This window comes from Neopelma chrysocephalum, unplaced genomic scaffold, assembly GCF_003984885.1.
Source record: "Neopelma chrysocephalum unplaced genomic scaffold, ASM398488v2 Primary Assembly neopelma1_335, whole genome shotgun sequence".
Lineage (NCBI taxonomy): Eukaryota > Metazoa > Chordata > Aves > Passeriformes > Pipridae > Neopelma > Neopelma chrysocephalum.
Genome location: NW_020897998.1, coordinates 506,876 through 524,181, shown reverse-complemented (window position 1 = coordinate 524,181; position 17,306 = coordinate 506,876). Strand labels below are relative to the sequence as shown.

Genomic DNA, 17,306 nt, shown 5'->3' with positions numbered 1-17,306 from the left:
ACCCCCTCGGCACAGCTGCAGCACCTGAGCTGCACAGTTCTCCACCCTAACCTGACACTGGCTGCCTAGAAACACACAGAACACCTAAAAATAGCAACAAAAATCACCAGAGAGGCTGCAGCTTTCTGCTCCAGGCCTTTAGAACCCGGACTGCATGGATGGAAATATTTTTGGTGAGTAAAAAGGTGCAACTGAGCAAACAGGAGCTGAGCACCAGAGCAGAGTTGTTATCCTGCACTGTCATTTCCCATCATGGTTCTCTTTTCTGAAGGCACAATTATGGAAGCACGTGGCTTTAGTGCCCACAATGCTCATTAACTTGACATGTGCCCGTCTCACCACTGCAGCTCTCACACAGGGGCTGAAGGGACCAGCTCAAAGCCATGGAGAGAACTTTGAACCTGCACTTTTTAGGGGGGGAGAAAACATCCAAATAAAGATTCATTTGCCTAATTTTAGAATTTCATTCTGTGTCTCAAAACTCCTTGGGCCACGGCCAGCAGGACTGCATTCCCATACCACGGTGCCTTTGATACTTAGCTTGATGAGCAGAGATAAAAGATCCCTGAAAATAGACATGCCCTAAAAAAACCTTTGTCTGTGAAACACAAGGGAATTCTATATATTTGTTTCCCTGCTGCGATTTAGTAACAGGTAGATATAAAATCACAAGCTTCTCAAGCAGTAAACCTGGAACAACAAATATGCTGATTAGAAGAAAAATTTGGCTGGGAGATAAAAACCAGCAACTATAGGGAAAATTAAAAACTACTAAAGAGGAAAGTGGGGGAAAAAAACCCCAACCAAATCTTATGACTATCTGACAATCGTTTTCTCTCATTTTGTATTGAAAAGACAACAAAAGGAACAAAAAAGGCAGTTGAGCAGCTCTGAAAGGTAATAATTTTATGTTTAGACTGAGAAACAAAATAAAATTATACTTTAAAAAAGCTGCCTTAACAAGCTGGAATAAAATCCCAGTTTTGTTTCCTGCACACACTTTGTTTGGCAGGGAGAGCAACCAGCTGTAATTGTGCAAAAAAAGGAGGGTGATATAAATCACCAAAGGTTAATGACCAGGATGTGAACAGAGGGACTTGTTTACAGAAATAGCTCGCAATTTAAAATTTACAAGAGATTTAATGCCACCGCTTGGCAATCACTAAAATCAACAGCCCAGAAAACAGTGACATTAAGAAAAATATTACAGTTATAATCATTCCAAAATAAGTCAATTAGTGTTAGGGCAGGCGCTCGCCATTACTTGACCCATTTGGTTCGCACTTAAGTGAAAAAAAAATCCCCCTCCCTTCCAGCGAGATTACTGAGTTGTGACCTATTTTGCATTCCCTGTTTCTTACACCATCCCTCTTCCATGCTGCTGGAGATGGTGGTGCAGGAGTGTTTTTTTTCACCCCCTCTCCTTGCCTGGTTTCCAAGTAATTCTGACCTTTGACATTTGTAATAATAAAAAAAAATATATATATATATAAAAAGGCAGTTTATAATTGTGTTGTTCAAATGAAGGTGGAGGTGTGGGGAGGGGGAAATAAACATATAAAATTCCATGTGCTATTATACAAAAGGCATGACGGCTGTCTTGGGTGGGAAAAAAGCAATGTAAGTCAATTTGTGAACTTTGGCACCAGGTGACCTTTAGAAATACAACAATATCCAGAATTTACAAGCAAGAGCAGCACATGCAAATGACCCGGCACTGTCTCGCCTCTGGATTAGAGCTGCAAAGAGCATTATGGAGAAGGCTTGCACAAAACAAATTAAGATTGTTACTTAAATGTCACGGCACACTATTGTATTTGGCTACAGATCATTACACCTGATACTAACACTTTTAAAAACTGTAATAACTTGGGAAATATTACATTGAGTGCCCACACGGAGAAAGGGAAAATATATATGTATCTCCTGGAAAAAAAAAAATAAAAGGAGAAAATGGGTTCCTGAAGTAATTTAAACATCACCACTCCACGACTAGAGGGAAAGGTCAAGATTTAAGTAAAGCTGAAAGGAACACGAATGGCAAAGTAAAAGGCACAACCAGAGAGAGGAAAAGCCCAGGTGGAATGACTCTGCAGACACGGGTGGGACACGCATGCTCGGGGCAAAGCTCATTCCCATGCCCACACTGGGGAGGGGACAGAGGCAAGGAGCACGAAGTTTTGGAGAGGAGGGTTGAAAAAAGGGGGAAGAGAGGAGGTTTCCATCTGGGGCGGGTGGGTTTGTTACCTTCGGTGTTGGTGCTGCTGCTGCTGTATATATTTCGCAGGCTACCAACACGGTTTAGTTTCCAAGCTTTGCGTTTGGCTGCGTCCAGAGAGCAGGAGGGGAAGAGAAAAAAAAGAGAATAAAAATAAAGAAAAAGAAGGGGACCAAAAGAAAAAAAAAAAAAAGAAAATCAATGAAAAAGGGGAGAAAAGAAACATCAAAAAGCATGTGAAGTAAAATACAAGCACGAGCCTGTTCACACGTGAAGAGCTCCACACAGAAAATGCACACAGGACCACTCAGCCTCTCCAATCCATGGCCCAGACAGAAAAACTCTTGAGAGGGATTTTTCTTTCAGTCTCTACAACGTGACATGACAAGATTAAATGGATCTGCTATTGCAATAGACAAAAACAGACCAGGAGAAGTAAAAAAAGGCAGGAAGTATTTGTGCAGAGGATACAAGACTAGACAAAACAGCTACTGTAAAATGCGATTTAATTCATGACAGAACAGCCTGACAAGAGCTCCTTTTCCTCCAAAAGCCTGTAGGGATCACTTGGTGCCTGGAGTTCACCCTTAGACCTCCCTTTTACATCATCACCTTTAAAACGTGATGATGTAATGACCTTAAATCCTCCTAACAACAAATGCTATTTGTAGTGCTGAGCTCAGAGGCATTAAAATCATCACAGAATCACAGAATGGCCTGGGCTGGATGGACCTTAAAGCCTGTCAAGTCCCACCCCCCGCCATGGGCAGGGACACCTTCCACTAGCCCAGGTTGCTCCAAGCCCTGTCCAACCTGGCCCCATCCAGGGCTGGGGCAGCCACAGCTTCTCTGGGCATCATTCTGAAGAGTGTCAAGCAGACACTGATGCAATCGATGTTTGTGGTCCTCCTTTCCTTCCCCCCTGGCAAATCACTGCAAAATCAAGGTGTTTATTTGGAAAGGGAAAAAAAAAATACAATCGATCCTTTACAGAGAATAGTAACACCCCCATTTTATTAGAATTGACTCAAACTTTGAGATCCTCTGAGCTCCCGGCTGCTGTTTCACAATTAGCAGAAAATATTGCTCAAAAACACTCCACTCCTGTGCTCATTAGGGGAGAGCACATTTTCACCTTCTTTAAAATCGACGTGTTTTGCCTCAAGAGTGAAATCCCAGCATGGGAAGGAGGTTCAATCAAAAATATGTTTAGGCTGGGATTCATCAGACAGCAACTGCACGAAACATCCAAGTACACCAGGACACTGCTGGCACTGCCAGCAACTGAAAAAATGGGGAAGTGGTGGGATCAGCATCCCTGGAAGTGTGACTGTGGCCCCTGGTGAACACGGTGGTGCTGCGTTAATGGTTGGACTCCACGATCTCAGAGGTCTCCTCAGGGACCTCAGACCCTCCCCTCTCCCACCACAGATGCTCCTCACCCTTTGGGATGACAGGGACGTCACACAACACACCAAGTACTGGGATACAATAATTTAGAAACTTTCTTTCTGTATTTATGAGGGAACTTTTTGAATGCCCCACAAAAGTCAGACCGAACGGCTGCTTCCAGGGAAAAGGAACAGTGACGTGAAGTCATTCCAATCTTTAACAAAAAGCCTGATTTTCAGCTGAAGAACTAAGGCTGTTAAGCTCTATGTGGTTTTAATAAAGCCATCTGCAGGCTTTTATGCCATATACAGAAAAGGAGGACTGGATTCACAGTGACATCATCAAATCTGAAAGTATTTTCACTGGGTGCATCCTTCAAGCTGAAAAAAACCTTTCATTTTAAGACCTGCTTAACAAGTCTCAGCACCTACAGAGGCACAATTGCCCAGCAGAGAACTTGTTTTTCCTCTAAAACATTTACATATAAATAGGCAAAATCGAGGTTTGGCACCCCTCTGAAGGGAAGATGGTCTGCAGTGCACAGAGACCCTTTCCCAGTCCCTTTTCCATTTTTCACACTTTAATGGCATGTTTGAGTCTGGCTGTGTGAGCAGGAGTGAACTCTCAGCCTGGTTTTCTATTAACCTATTGATGAAATAATCCATTTTAATGTGGTAGGTGTCAGGCCTTTCCCTTCTCTTTAAACAAATGGACTTTTCCCACAGTGATGCTGAGGTCCTGATACATCCCAGTGTGTCCCTTCCCACTGATCAGGCTCCAGCCTGTTTGCTCCAGGTGCTCTCCTGGCTTTGAGGATTCAACAGGATTATCAGCAGCAGGGTTTGGGCACTGCCAAGAGCAGCCTCTGTGGGGTGACTGATGTGCCAGGACCCAGTGGGGCCTCCTCCCCTGCCTGCCTTTGGAATGACAGTGTTGTTACTGACCAACAGGCTGCAACAGGCACCACAGGTCATTATTTGCCTGGTTTGCCTTTGACTTGTATCACAGGATATTCAGCTTCTCTGGTCTGGGTTCACTTGCTGGGTCCAAAGTTAATTCAACAAAAGCTCTTGTTGCCAACTCTATAGATCTATATATCTATATCCATATTATATCTATATTATATCTACATCTATTATCTAAATCATATACACATTTAAACAATCAAATCAACCCCAACTGGTTACCAAGAAAAAGCCGTAAGAAATAATCCATTATTTAACAGCAAAACTCACTCATTAGAAAGATCTTCAAGGCAGATTGATTTGAAGTATCTTCTGGATGTGTGTTTTCTTCCAAAAAAGCCACTAAGAAGGGTCTCTAACTAGAGATTCCAGAAAAAAACCAGAAACACACCGTTCTCAAACATCAAATACCTGGAATGAGTTTAACTGTATAACCCATATCACCAAGTGCCACATCTCCTCAGTTTTTGAGCACTCCCAGGGATGGTGACCCCTCCACTGCCCTGGGTGCCCCTTTCCAAAGCCTGACCACCCTTTCAGCAAAGAATTTTTCCTGATGTCCAACCCGAAATGGACCCATACAAGTTTGGAAGGGTCAGAAGTGTTTTCTGCTGTGGTTTTCCTACAAAGAACCTTAAACTGCTTAAATCAAACCCAGCAGGACACTTGTGAGGTGAAGAACTGCTACAAAACAGTTGCTGTAAACAGGGAAGGGCTGCAGAGCACACAGAGTGTGGAGATCATGGAAGCCTTTGCCATGACTTGGTGGGCACTGATTGGGCTCACTGTGCTTTTCCAGAGGCAATTTCACTCCCTTATTTCAGCTTTTTATGTCCTGGGCCGCAATTTTTCCGTTTGTGAGGCAGGGACTGTGATGAACACGCTTTGAAGTGGGAGCTGTACAGGTTCCTTAATGGCTCTGCAGGTCTTTCAACATCCAAAAACAATCAAAAGAGAGCCCTAAACACTGAATCCAAGCAGAAGATACTTAAATCCAGTGGGAGCTGATCCATGTTGGGTCTCTCCATGACAATGGAGTGCATGACAGTGCAGCTCTGGGAGGGAATCCAGCTGCATCTGGAGACACAGAGAGGGCTCCCTTTGCTGATGAATTTGAGCTGAACTATACCCACTTAACACACACTCTGGATGTAAAATAGCCTCTCATATCTTAGAGTGAAAATAGGCATGTTGGTATGACAGAAGAAAACCAGGCTTCAGCAGAACCTTTTGCCAAGATGTGGAGTAACTGGGAATCAGTTAAACTGGATCACTCCCAATTCCTCCCTCTCTTTGTATTCCTGCAGACAGGAACTTCCCAGCTGTGACCATCCCCTGCAGACAGAATCTCTGTGCTTGCTTTCTTTAACAGGGCTGCTATTTATTCTCTGTTAATGAATCTACTTGTCCTGTTTTGATTAGGTTTTGCAGTAAATATGTTTACTACCACCATGATCATGTACCATTCTTTCTAAAAGCAGCAGATGTTTGTAGAAGGAATGTACCCAGGTGTGATCTGAGGACCCACCTGTTTGGTACCAGGGAAGTTCTCTGAGGATGCTCAAGGTACTATACTCAACAAAACCTCATATTAACCTCTTTAAACCTGCACTAATTCAGTTCTTTATACATTTTGATAAGCAGAAATATGCTTTTACTCTTAGGAGAGTCTTAATATCCACAGTCTCACCCTTGCTGATCAGCAGAACAGGAATTTGCCCAACACCACCACACTCTTTGGTAAGAGGATGGAAATGATTCCATTAAGATCCAATTCAGGAGATTCTCAGCCCATGGAAACTTGTCTCTGCGACTCTGAAGGGGCTTGACATCGTTTTACCCTTTGTGAAAACAATGACAAAAAATCCTCCAAAAGGGTTAAAAAAAAGGCAGCCCAAGCCCCAGGCATATCTAATATACGACATTTAGAAAGTAAAGTAAACTGGAAACATTGTGTTTCTAGACCTGTCCAACACCTAAATTTTAAAATAAAAAAACCCCAAACCACAAAGTGCACAGAACCTAAAAATCGCAGAATCATAAAATCACAAAATCACAGAATTCTCAGATGGTTTGGGTTGGAAGGGGCCTTCGAGCCCATCTCATTCCAACCCCCTGCCACAGGCAGGGATGATAAATGTGTCCACCTATTTTTTATAATTTCTAACCAATATGTGCAGCTTATCTATTAACCCAGATTTCCAAAGGAAACCTGAACATGACTCTAAAGTTTCCAAACACACCTGTTTGGTGTGTGGATGTTACCAAGACATACATCCCAGGGGACCAAAAAAATGGATCCAAGAGACAAAACGTATTTCATATAGTAACAGTCCTAAATATGTTCTTTTTGGACTCCAGAATACTCAAAAAACAAGCTGATGTAAAATAAATTAGTAAAGTAAATTACTAAAAGTGCTGAGTTACAGATATTACCCCAAACACAAGTAAAATTCTCTGTCTGGTACAAAAAGAAACCTTTCCTCCAGAACTGAAATCCTTCCCAGTGCTCTATTTTACACCCAGAAAACTCTCTAAAAGCAATACTTCAAATCCTATTAATAGTTAATTACGTTTGGCTTCTACTCAGCTTTGAACATTTCAAATGAAGGGAAAAAAAAATGAAAACACATTCATACTTCTGCTCGTGACAGGGGAAAAAAGTTACTCTAATTAAACATTCCTAAAAAATGTTTTTAATTCCTTTCTTTTTTTTTCTCCTTGCAATATTTCTCCATCAAAACTTCTGTGATAGGTAAAGGACCCACTAAACGATTTCACTGCCTTTCCAATACACTATAAACACACAGGATTCGAATCGACAAAACTCAATGGTAATTGGAAACATTTCTCTCAGTTTTTCATTATCTTGAAGCAGAAAATTATGGCCCCTTTTCTCCACACACAAAAAAATCCCTTCTCAACCACCTAGAAAAATTGTCTTTTAATAAAAGCTTTAGATTATACTATCATATTTCAAAGGCAACGAGCAGCTGAAGCAGCTAATCAAAGGTGTAATTATTTAATGAGTCTCCCCCTGCCACGGAAGGGGCTGTGAGGGCCTGGCTGTGATCACTGGACCACCAGCTCCAGCCCTTCCCAGGGTTAGCTCCTCCAATTTGGGTTGGCTCCACGAGGCCAGCTGAGCTATTATGGAATTAAGGGAATCAGTTTGTCACTCTGCCACTGCTTTTTTTTTTTTTCAGACGCATCTGGACTAAAAATAATAAAAAAAAAACAACCGTAAAGAGCTTTTCCTGCAGAGGAAACGAAAATATTGCCCTGACAAAATATGGTTTGTCAAGATCATCACTGATTTTTTCACTTCTAATGCTGCATGACAGTTTTCTGTACAGCCCAGCTGCCCCACTCCAGTAATTCACATGTAAAAACCACCCCAAATGTGCTGATTGAAAATTACGTATTTGTCTTAATTGCACTTTAATATTTATATTCAAATAGATCCATATTAATCTACTTCAGAGGAGTGAAGCCAGCTACAGCACAAGCAGGCCTTGAAACTCCATTCCATTGCTTATATCATATCTTTTACAGCTGGAAATACGACAAGAATAACCTGTAATCATCATGCACTAATTACCAGAGCTATCCACAAGCTAAGCAAGTGTCCAGCACACCTTGGCTTATTCTTGGCTTGCAACAAAGCAGTTTATTACATCGAAGCCTCAAATGCTAAATATGAACTACTCCTATTATACTTCTTTTGTGGTACTAAATTCCCTTTTCTTTGGGCTACACTATTGGATTTCACAGAATCACAGAATCGTCACGGTTGGAAAAGACCACCAAGATCATCTACTCCAACCTTCAACCCAACAGCACTAAACCACATTGCAAAAAGCCACATCCACTCATCTTCTGAACACTCCCAGGAATGGTGACTTCATCACTTCGCTGGGCATCCCCTTCTGTTTGATCCAAGGTATCGGCCCTTCTGGAATTTCAAAGGTATTTGAATTTCCACCCAATTATCCAGATGTCCAGATCGGTGTCATGCCTGTAATTGGTACCATCAGAGCTCAGGTGACACCACCACCTGGGATGCCCCTGGAAACCAGAGCTCTGCACCTTGCAGCTAAATACGACCCCAGGATGCAAGGGGAGACCGACAGAGACTCCTTCAGACCACCACACCTGGCCAGAATGGCACCTGTGACAACAAACCCCCGCTGATGTGACACCAAAAGCACCCGGGTTTTGAGATCCTTATGGGCAAAGCTCCCATTATTGTGGGAAGGGACCTTTTAAAGGGTGTCTTGTCCAATCTCTTCTAATGAATAATTATACCATGCAAAATGCACCATCACCAAATCCAACTCAATGTATTTGGAGGGACAGCAGGAAAAAGCACCCCTGAAGAGGAAACAAGAGTGTGGGTGAGGAACCCAGGGACACCGAGGAAAGGAAGATGAGCGGAGCAGGACTGGGACACAGAGGGGTTGTGTGGGGTTATTTGCCATCAGCCCAGCTCCTTTCTGCTGCTCAGACACAGTACTGACTCTGGGAGCAGAGACACTGCCCTGCTCACCCCAGGAAGCACTGCCCCTATGGCCCGATGGATTTATCCGTGTCCTGGACCATCAGTTCCATCCAGGGACAAGGAGATGACGATGCCCCGTCACAGGCTGACAAAACAGGGGCACTGGAACCCCTTCAGCAACGAGGCACTGCCTGCACCCTTCTTCCCTGGAACACAAAGCTGCCACATTCTGCTGCTGGTGCCAGCAATTACTGCCAAGAAACCAGCTACAGAACAACAGAAAGAGCTTTTGCTGCTCCTCACTGCTCACTTTTAAAAGACATACTCAGTGCAGGCATCTTGGAATTCCTGCAGTTTTTGGCCACGAAATTCCTGTTCCAATGTATATCAGGTGTCAGAGGGGAAACACTGCAAACTAGAAATAAAATCTACTACAATAACTAGTATAACTGGGCGGAATTAATGCCAAAAAGAGCATGTTTGGGGTTTTTTTAGGTGGTAGAAAGTCTGTAACTTGTTTGAAGACAAAAAATATTTACGTATGAAGTGGGATGGGAAGGTGCTCTCTGGACATCAATGAGCTCCACAGCACCTTCTTGCCAAGGTATCTTAGAAGAAACAAGGGAAAGCTGAGCCAGGACATGGGCAGGACCAATATTTATGGAATTCTTAACAGTTCTCATTTACTTGAGATTTTTTATAGATACAGATGATGAAGTGTTTGATTTTTTTTCAAAGACCTGGGTATATTGCTTATCTTGCATTTATTTTGTTCAGCATTTATTATAATTATTTTAAAATAAATAAAAGAGACTTTGCACTACCCTCTGATAACAAAGGAGGGTTGTAAGTCATCTGTATTCTTTTAAGATAGCAGAAAGGTACATTAGGCATCATTGGCACTTTGGCTTTCCAGCTTTTACTTAGTTAAAAGGAACTGGAACATGGAACAGAAATGGGACCTTCCATTCCTACCCTGTCCCATCTTTCTCACTATTTTCTCACCTATTAAATCCACAACATCCACCCTACTGTAAAAGGTAAGCTCACACTAGGCAAACAAAACCTTAAACAAAAAGATGTCACAAGCTGTTTCCCCTCCTGAAAAAGCAGGTGCTGTCCCTGTCAGCTCCTCAGGACCACCAGACCATAAAGCACAGACAAGGTGACTTTGGCAGAGGATCCAAACCCTGCTCAACAACACAAGGTCAGGCAAAAGAACACCTTGTGCTGCACCATTCTGGGAAAGACTATCCATAGGGCATCTCATGGATCACATGGGCTCAGCTGTTGCCCAGAGGGGTTGTGAATCCCCACCCCCCAAAGTGTCCAAGGCCAGGTTGGACGGGGCTTGGAGCAACCTGGGATGGTAGAAGGTGTCCCTGCCCATGGCTGGGGTGGAATGAGATGATCCCTTTAAGGTCCCTCTCCACACCAACCATTCCATGATCCTATCACATCATCCTTTGCAGAGCCCCAGCCCTGATCCAGGCTCATTAGCAGTTTGCCCTCCAGCACGGGCACAGATGAGGAACATGAACACACAACCCCCTTTTGTTTGTTCTGGGGGAATCACATCCATATGTGAGCAGACACAGCACTGCTTCCCACTGCAGCTTTACACAGAGAACATGAATTCTCCGTTAATTTTCATCACGTGTAAAAACAAACAGGAGCCAATCTTCCAGAATTAGGTGCTTAATAGTTCAGCATGTTACTCAGTTGTGGTGCAACTTCCCACATTAGCATAGGGAGAAACTCTACTGGAGAGATTTATTGTGTCAAGGTCTTTTCCTACAAACTACTGAGCCACCTTTAATGATTATTTCTCTATAAACCTGAAAGCTTGTGCTAAAAAACAGGATGGTCACCCTGGAATCATTCAGGTTGGAAAAAACCCCTGAAGACCCTTTTTACCTGAGGTTCTACATCATCCTGCACTGACAGAGAAGGCAACTTCCTGGTCCTTCCCTTGACTACATTAGAAAATGCAGACCTGCAGATGTTGGGACCTACAGTGCAAGGAGGACAACCTCAGCAACCTGGTCTAGTGGAAGCTGTCCGTGCCCGTGGCAGGGGGTTGGAACTGGATGGTCTTTGAGGTCCCTTCCAACCCAAAAATCTATAAATTTCCATGTTAGGACTCCTCGAAGCCTGAAAAATTAAAATTAAATAGCTTGCTCAAAGCAGGCAATGGGATAAAGCAGCATGGAATTTTCACACATAGTTTACAAAGAAGCCAACACAATCTTCCCACACTCTCTGCTCAACCAATGGTTGTGCTATTACCCAACATCTGCCCAGATGCTGCTTTGTCCCAATCCCACAAGCTTGGGGTTAACCTGTGACTCTCTGTGGCTGCTCTTACGTGAAGGTTATCATTCTGTAATTCGACTTTTTTTCAAAAGCTGCAGTTGCAGCAAATCCCTGGGGAGATGCTGTGATTAGCTCTGGAATGAGGTCGGAAAAAGGGGGTTGCAATTTGCCATTTGCATGTTTGAAACACGGTGTGTTGTGGCAGGGACACACAGGCACCACGTGGCCGCCTGAGCGAGCAAGGAATCAAGAAGCCGCGCTGCCTTCCACCTTCCAGCAAAACCCCCAGGAACAACTGCACTGGGCCTGGGAAGGGAAATATTAAATCTTGAATTTACATCAGAATCTGGTGTCACAGGCTCCCTTACAAGCCCCAGCTCCGAGGTGTGTTAACGACTAACTGGCTCAACCACAATGGCCGTTACTAATCGCTTACTGAATAATGGAAGTGACACAACTGATAAAAGGTTTCAATCCTGGAAAAAAGTGATTTATAGTATTTCACTCTACTGGCACTGTTATTTGTGTGACAAATGGTCGGACAGACACCAGTTAATCTCTGCACACCTCTGAGTCTGCTGTGGCAGCCTCTGCCGGAGCATCCAAACAATCAGGGAGCGCTCGCGCCGCGGCCGCGCCGGCGCCAGGGGCCGAGGGCTGGGATCCTGTCAAGGCTGAGCCCCAAATCAATTCACCTGATGGGTTTCTTTTTTTTTTTTTTTTTGGTAGGGGGGAGGAAGAAAAAGGAAAGAGGAGTATCATCATAAAGCAGGGAAGCTGCAGCCTTGCAGCAGGAGGGACCGGCCCTGCTCCTCCAGGGCAGAAATGGAATCATCAATACAAGCACGGCATTAATGATTCCACAGAGCTCCACGTCGTTTATGGAGCTTCCTTGATGGCAAAAGCCGAACTGCAGAGTCACACAGAGCTGTCACAACTGGTGTGGTGCAGTGGAATATCCCCCCCACACCGTGTACTGCAAATCCCATCTTCCCCTTGGACAGGAGACAGGGATGGGGCAGCTTTAGAGGGAGCAGAGACAGGATTTCCCTCCCTTGAGAAACGAACAGGACTTTATATTTACAAGCAGCCCATCAACAACAGCTTCATCTCATTGGTCCTCTTGGTATTATCCCACTCCCTGCAGAAGTCAAACCTATGTCATCAAGCCAGTCTTTCAAAAGCAGCAAATCCCAGTGCTGAGCTCCCTTGAGTTTGCTTTATTCCCATGTGTTATTTTTCAACTTCGTGCCCAAATTGTGTTATTTTTCTTAAAAAAACAAAAATCCACTTCTATAAAACCAATGCCCACTTCTCTTTAATGAAGGGGGTGGTTGGAACTACACAGTCTTTAAGGTCTCTTTCCAACCCAAGCCACTCTGTGATTCTATGACTCTAAGAAAAAGAAAACAACCAGGCAGGGGGAGAATAAAAGCCAATTTTGCCAACTGAACAAAGTGATGGACCAGAGATTTGTGTATTCACGTGACGCAGTGGGTACATTCCTGGCTGTAACTCACACTTTGTAAACCACTAACTAAACCCCACACAGCCTCATCAGATTCACAGGCAGGTTCACAAGCAGTACTGGTCATAGTTCCTCATCTCACTCTGCTGTTAAAAAAGTGAAATTTAAAATAAACAGCGTATTAAAATCCAGCTAAGCCACAATAAAATCCAGCTTTTACAGGGACGTCAAAGGGTCACACGTGATATTTAAAAGTTACACAGCACTCGAAGGGTCCATTTGGATTACAGCCCACACAGGCAAGTTCTCACTGCCTTCTCCACTATTTGCATATATTATAGGCCTCAATGCAGAGCAGCCCTTGGCAAGTTGCAAGATTCTTTAGGCTGTAGGAGGCCAAGGGTGAGGTATTTTGACCCCCTGCATTTAACCCATGAAGGAAGAAAACTGTAACAAACAGATGCTGAGGTTCACACAAACAGACACCAGCTGGTAAAAGTGCAGCAGCTTTTGGATGGAGGTAACAGATTCCACAGTCATCAAGGCCAGGAAAAAAAACGCTGCAGCAATTGAGAAAGTCAAAATGTGAAGAGCAGATCACGCACTTCAGTGACACTCAAAGAGCTAAGGATGGCATTTTTCTGTCACACTGACACGGAAGGGACATTATCACAGAATCCCAGAATGGTTTGGGTTGGGAGGAACATTAAAGCTCACCCTGTTCCAACCCCCTGCCATGGGCAGGGACACCTTCCACTAGCCCAGGTTGCTCCAAGCCCCGTCCAACCTGGCCTTGGACACTCCCAGGGATCCAGGGGCAGCCACAGCTTCTCTGGGCAACCTGTGCCAGGGCCTCCCCACCCTCCCGGGGAAGGATTCCTTCCCAATATCTCAGCTAAACCTGGATAGGGAACACAAAGCCCCAGCAGATCAATCTCTGGGTTGGCCACAGGAAGACAGGAGCTCGGTTTGCACCTGCACAAGGGAGAACATTCACAGGAGAGGAGGAGAAGGGAGCTGACAAACCAGGAGCAGCAATCAGAGTTTTCTCCAGAAGGCTTAGAAGATCCCTGGAGAGGTAAAAGTCTTTCAGGTTGCATTCCCACTAGCAGGAGAAATGTGGATGCAGTAGGAAGATGACTACCATGGGAATCAAGGAAAACAAATCACCCTGAACAGCAAAGAGCATGTGGCTGAAAACCAACCCCAAAAGTTAACTCCTCCCTGGGGCTGGATGATGGGCACCCATTAACTGCTTCCTGTGATCTGAGGACTCACTCAGTGTATTTGCTCTTGAAAGATAACTGTGATAATGTAGCATTAAAAATTGCTCAGCTTTTTATCACTTGGCAATCTCCTGTAAGAGATTTGGACAGCTCTGTTACTCTGCCAGTGGAAATGACTTTCTAACCATATCACATATCAGCCTTCCCATCATTTCACACTGGACCAATGTGAGGTTAAATAACACACAGATTCTTCAGGATCCCTTCCCTCTTTTCAGCTACAAGCATAATATCCATTTTTTCCAGTTCTCTGCAACGTTCCCACTGCTACAAGAACCCTTCAAAATTACATGACAGTTGATTAGAAAGCTCTTAAGTCAACTTTGTAGGACTCCTGCCCACAGCTAATCTGGTGGTGCAGATACAAGTAATAAATAAATAAAACACACACTGTGGAGGAAGTTTAGCTGTCACATAACTGTTTAGAAGTACAAAATTAAGGTGAGCCGAGTTCTTATCTCTTTTTCTCAGTGATAGCAAATGTCTTGCTTTTCCTTTCTGAAATCAGGATTCACTGTTAGAGTCTTTCATCAGGCATCAGAGTGGTACCATGGCTAGAACCTATTTGCTGCTGCTGAATTTAAGGAATTCCTCTTTCCTCAACCTTACACACCTCACATTCTACAGACCACCAATTCTTTTTAAATATCATTTTTTAAGATCTTTTTTGATATCTTTCTAATATCTTTAATTTCCTTTATCCACCAGATCAGGACATTTTCCATCTACTGATTCATATTCATCACCTCTGCTACCCTTCCCACTGACACTTCCCTACATTGTTTCCTGTACTTCCCCCCTCAACCACAGTGCTTTTTAGAACACAGGCATCCTTTGGAGTGCAGAACTGTAAGGTCTGTGCACTTCACCTTTCCTAAACATTTCCACATTCTTCACCTAATTACATCCAACCCACAGAACTCCTGTCACTGTTGCTCAGGATTACAGAAAATGTGTTAAAAGCTCTGAGCTTGTGTACATATATATATATGTACTTTTCTAACCCAGCAATCAGCTCTCCAAAAGGAAGCACAGGCTCTCTCTCCCTTCCATGTGGTGTTAATGTGCAGGTAGTTGCAGTAATTGATGGCACAAAAACCCCATGACACAGTGGTACAAAACTACTGCCAAAACACTGTGCCATCAAATATAATGAAGGTTGATACAGATTATTTCTTTTAGGGGGCATATCTGCACGTGCACACAATTGAAAGACTGCCTGTTGGGTGGGCAAGAACAAATGGGTTTGGTAAAGAAACTAAGCATGAAAAGCCAAAAGCAAGGTGCAATCACAGGTAACATCAAGCTCATGAGAAAGTCAGAGCTATCAACCAGACACTGACCTGTTGGGTTTCCTCCAGACCAATAAAACATTGTCTTCAGGGAAGTCTTAATGTCACTGAGAGGATACATACCCCTGAAAAATGCTGTAACCCACCGAGTCAGCTTTTCCTGTTTGAAATGGGCACACACTGCACGTACCAAACCCCCCTGAGTACCTGATGGGGACTCTCAGGTTACTGTAACTGGTGGAGAATCTCACCCCACTGACTGATGTGGCTCAGGGAAGCAGCTTCACCCCCAAAATGGAGGGGAAATAATGAAACCTGTCCCCAGAGCCACACAGCTGAGACATAAACAGGGGTTTAAAGGACAGGTTTTCTAGTTAATCTCTCAGCATTTCCCCAATTCTCATTTCAATCTAGTCCATCCCTCCCACCCCCTTGCAAAAGCAGCTGGACTTCTGACTTATATGACCATTACAGAGGCTGTAGGGTGTTCTGGCAGTACCAAAATCTCCATCTCCTCTTTCCACAAAGCTTCTTGGGGGGAAGAAAGGGGATTAAAAAAATTTCATTTGGGATTTGTCAGTCAAAATCTCAGGCTCCAGCACACTGAATGAAATGACAGAACCCTTTTGTACTTTGCAGGGTCTCCATGATCTACTTTGCTTCACAATTGGAATGAACAAGAATCCTCTTAATGTTTCTTATATATTCAATGCCCTCCTCCAAGCAGGACCAAAGCCCAGAATGATTTGACAAGAAAAGACTTAAAGAGACTTGAAGTGGTGGCTCCTGCATTGCTCGGAAATTCCTCTTGGATTTTATTCTGGCTCTGGGGGACAGTTTATGTCAATCTTTCCTTCTTTTTTTCCGAAGTGTGGCAGGTTAAACTTTGTGCCTAACAACCTCGACAGCGTCCCTTTGCATTTTCTGGACGAGCCATTGAGTAGCATTAGGACAAATGATGGGACCTGATGATATGTAACAGGAACATCTCCTCCAGTCAGAGCCTGGGGAGGAAATAAAAAGCCTGAAAGAACTATTTCTGGCCAGAAGAAGGAAACTTTATCCTCTTCACTGGTATAAGGAATTGCAGATGGTGAAATACTTCAATGAACCATAAAGCAGAGTTTCCTTGTGCGATGACTGCACTGACTTCACACAACGTGCAGAGGACACAAACTCTCCTTTGGCTTGTGGAGCTACAACAGACAGCGTGAAAACCTTTGAAAATCATCCTGTTTAGAAGTAAAATTGCCTTTCCCAGGTATTTTCTGTCCTTTGCCACCAGTCTTCTCTATGGAAATAATCTTAATGAAATCAGTGTTTGCACTGGAGCCAACCTGCCTCTGCCCTTATCAGCTGCAGTGCCAACGAGCTGGGGAAGGAGCTGTTGGGGTATTTTGCATGTGGGGAAGCAGCAAGGTTCATTACAAAGAGATTATTTATGATTAAAGAGTTCATTATGAATAGATTGATTATTTACAAGTATTTTCTAAGTTCCCCTGGGAACAGCTTTTCAATAACATCCCCAACTTAAAGAAAAAACTGATGAACTACATTGGTATTTTTATGAATAAAGGCAGCAGGTATTCATCAATACAGGTAAAAGAAAAGCAAAACTCTACTTCCCACCTCCTCCATGGTTATTTTTTCATGTCATAACAGTTCTGAGCATACCCTGTACTCTTTAGTTGGTAATAAACCAGAGTACTGCACTTAAAACTTTTGCTATATATAATTTTGTAGAAGCAGATCCTGATGTTCTATGACTCTGGGATTCTATGTGTACCTGCTCTATTAGTCAACTGTTAAAAAATAAAATAAAATAAAATAAAATAAAATAAAATAAAATAAAATAAAATAAAATAAAA

The 17,306-nt window shown here is 43.4% G+C and overlaps 1 protein-coding gene across 10 annotated transcripts in view; it reads right to left on the bottom strand.

Moving 5' to 3' along the window:
• The window catches only part of AGAP1 (ArfGAP with GTPase domain, ankyrin repeat and PH domain 1), a 301,541-nt gene that overhangs the window by 47,270 nt on the left and 236,965 nt on the right, over positions 1-17,306 (bottom strand). For 7 of the 10 annotated variants that reach the window (XM_027705461.1, XM_027705467.1, XM_027705466.1 and 4 more), the window contains one exon: positions 2,248-2,325. The exons of the other annotated variants lie outside the window; for them this stretch is intronic. In XM_027705461.1, the coding sequence (XP_027561262.1) occupies positions 2,248-2,325 (78 nt within the window). The remainder of the gene's footprint in view (positions 1-2,247; positions 2,326-17,306) is intronic. 10 annotated transcript variants of the gene reach the window in all.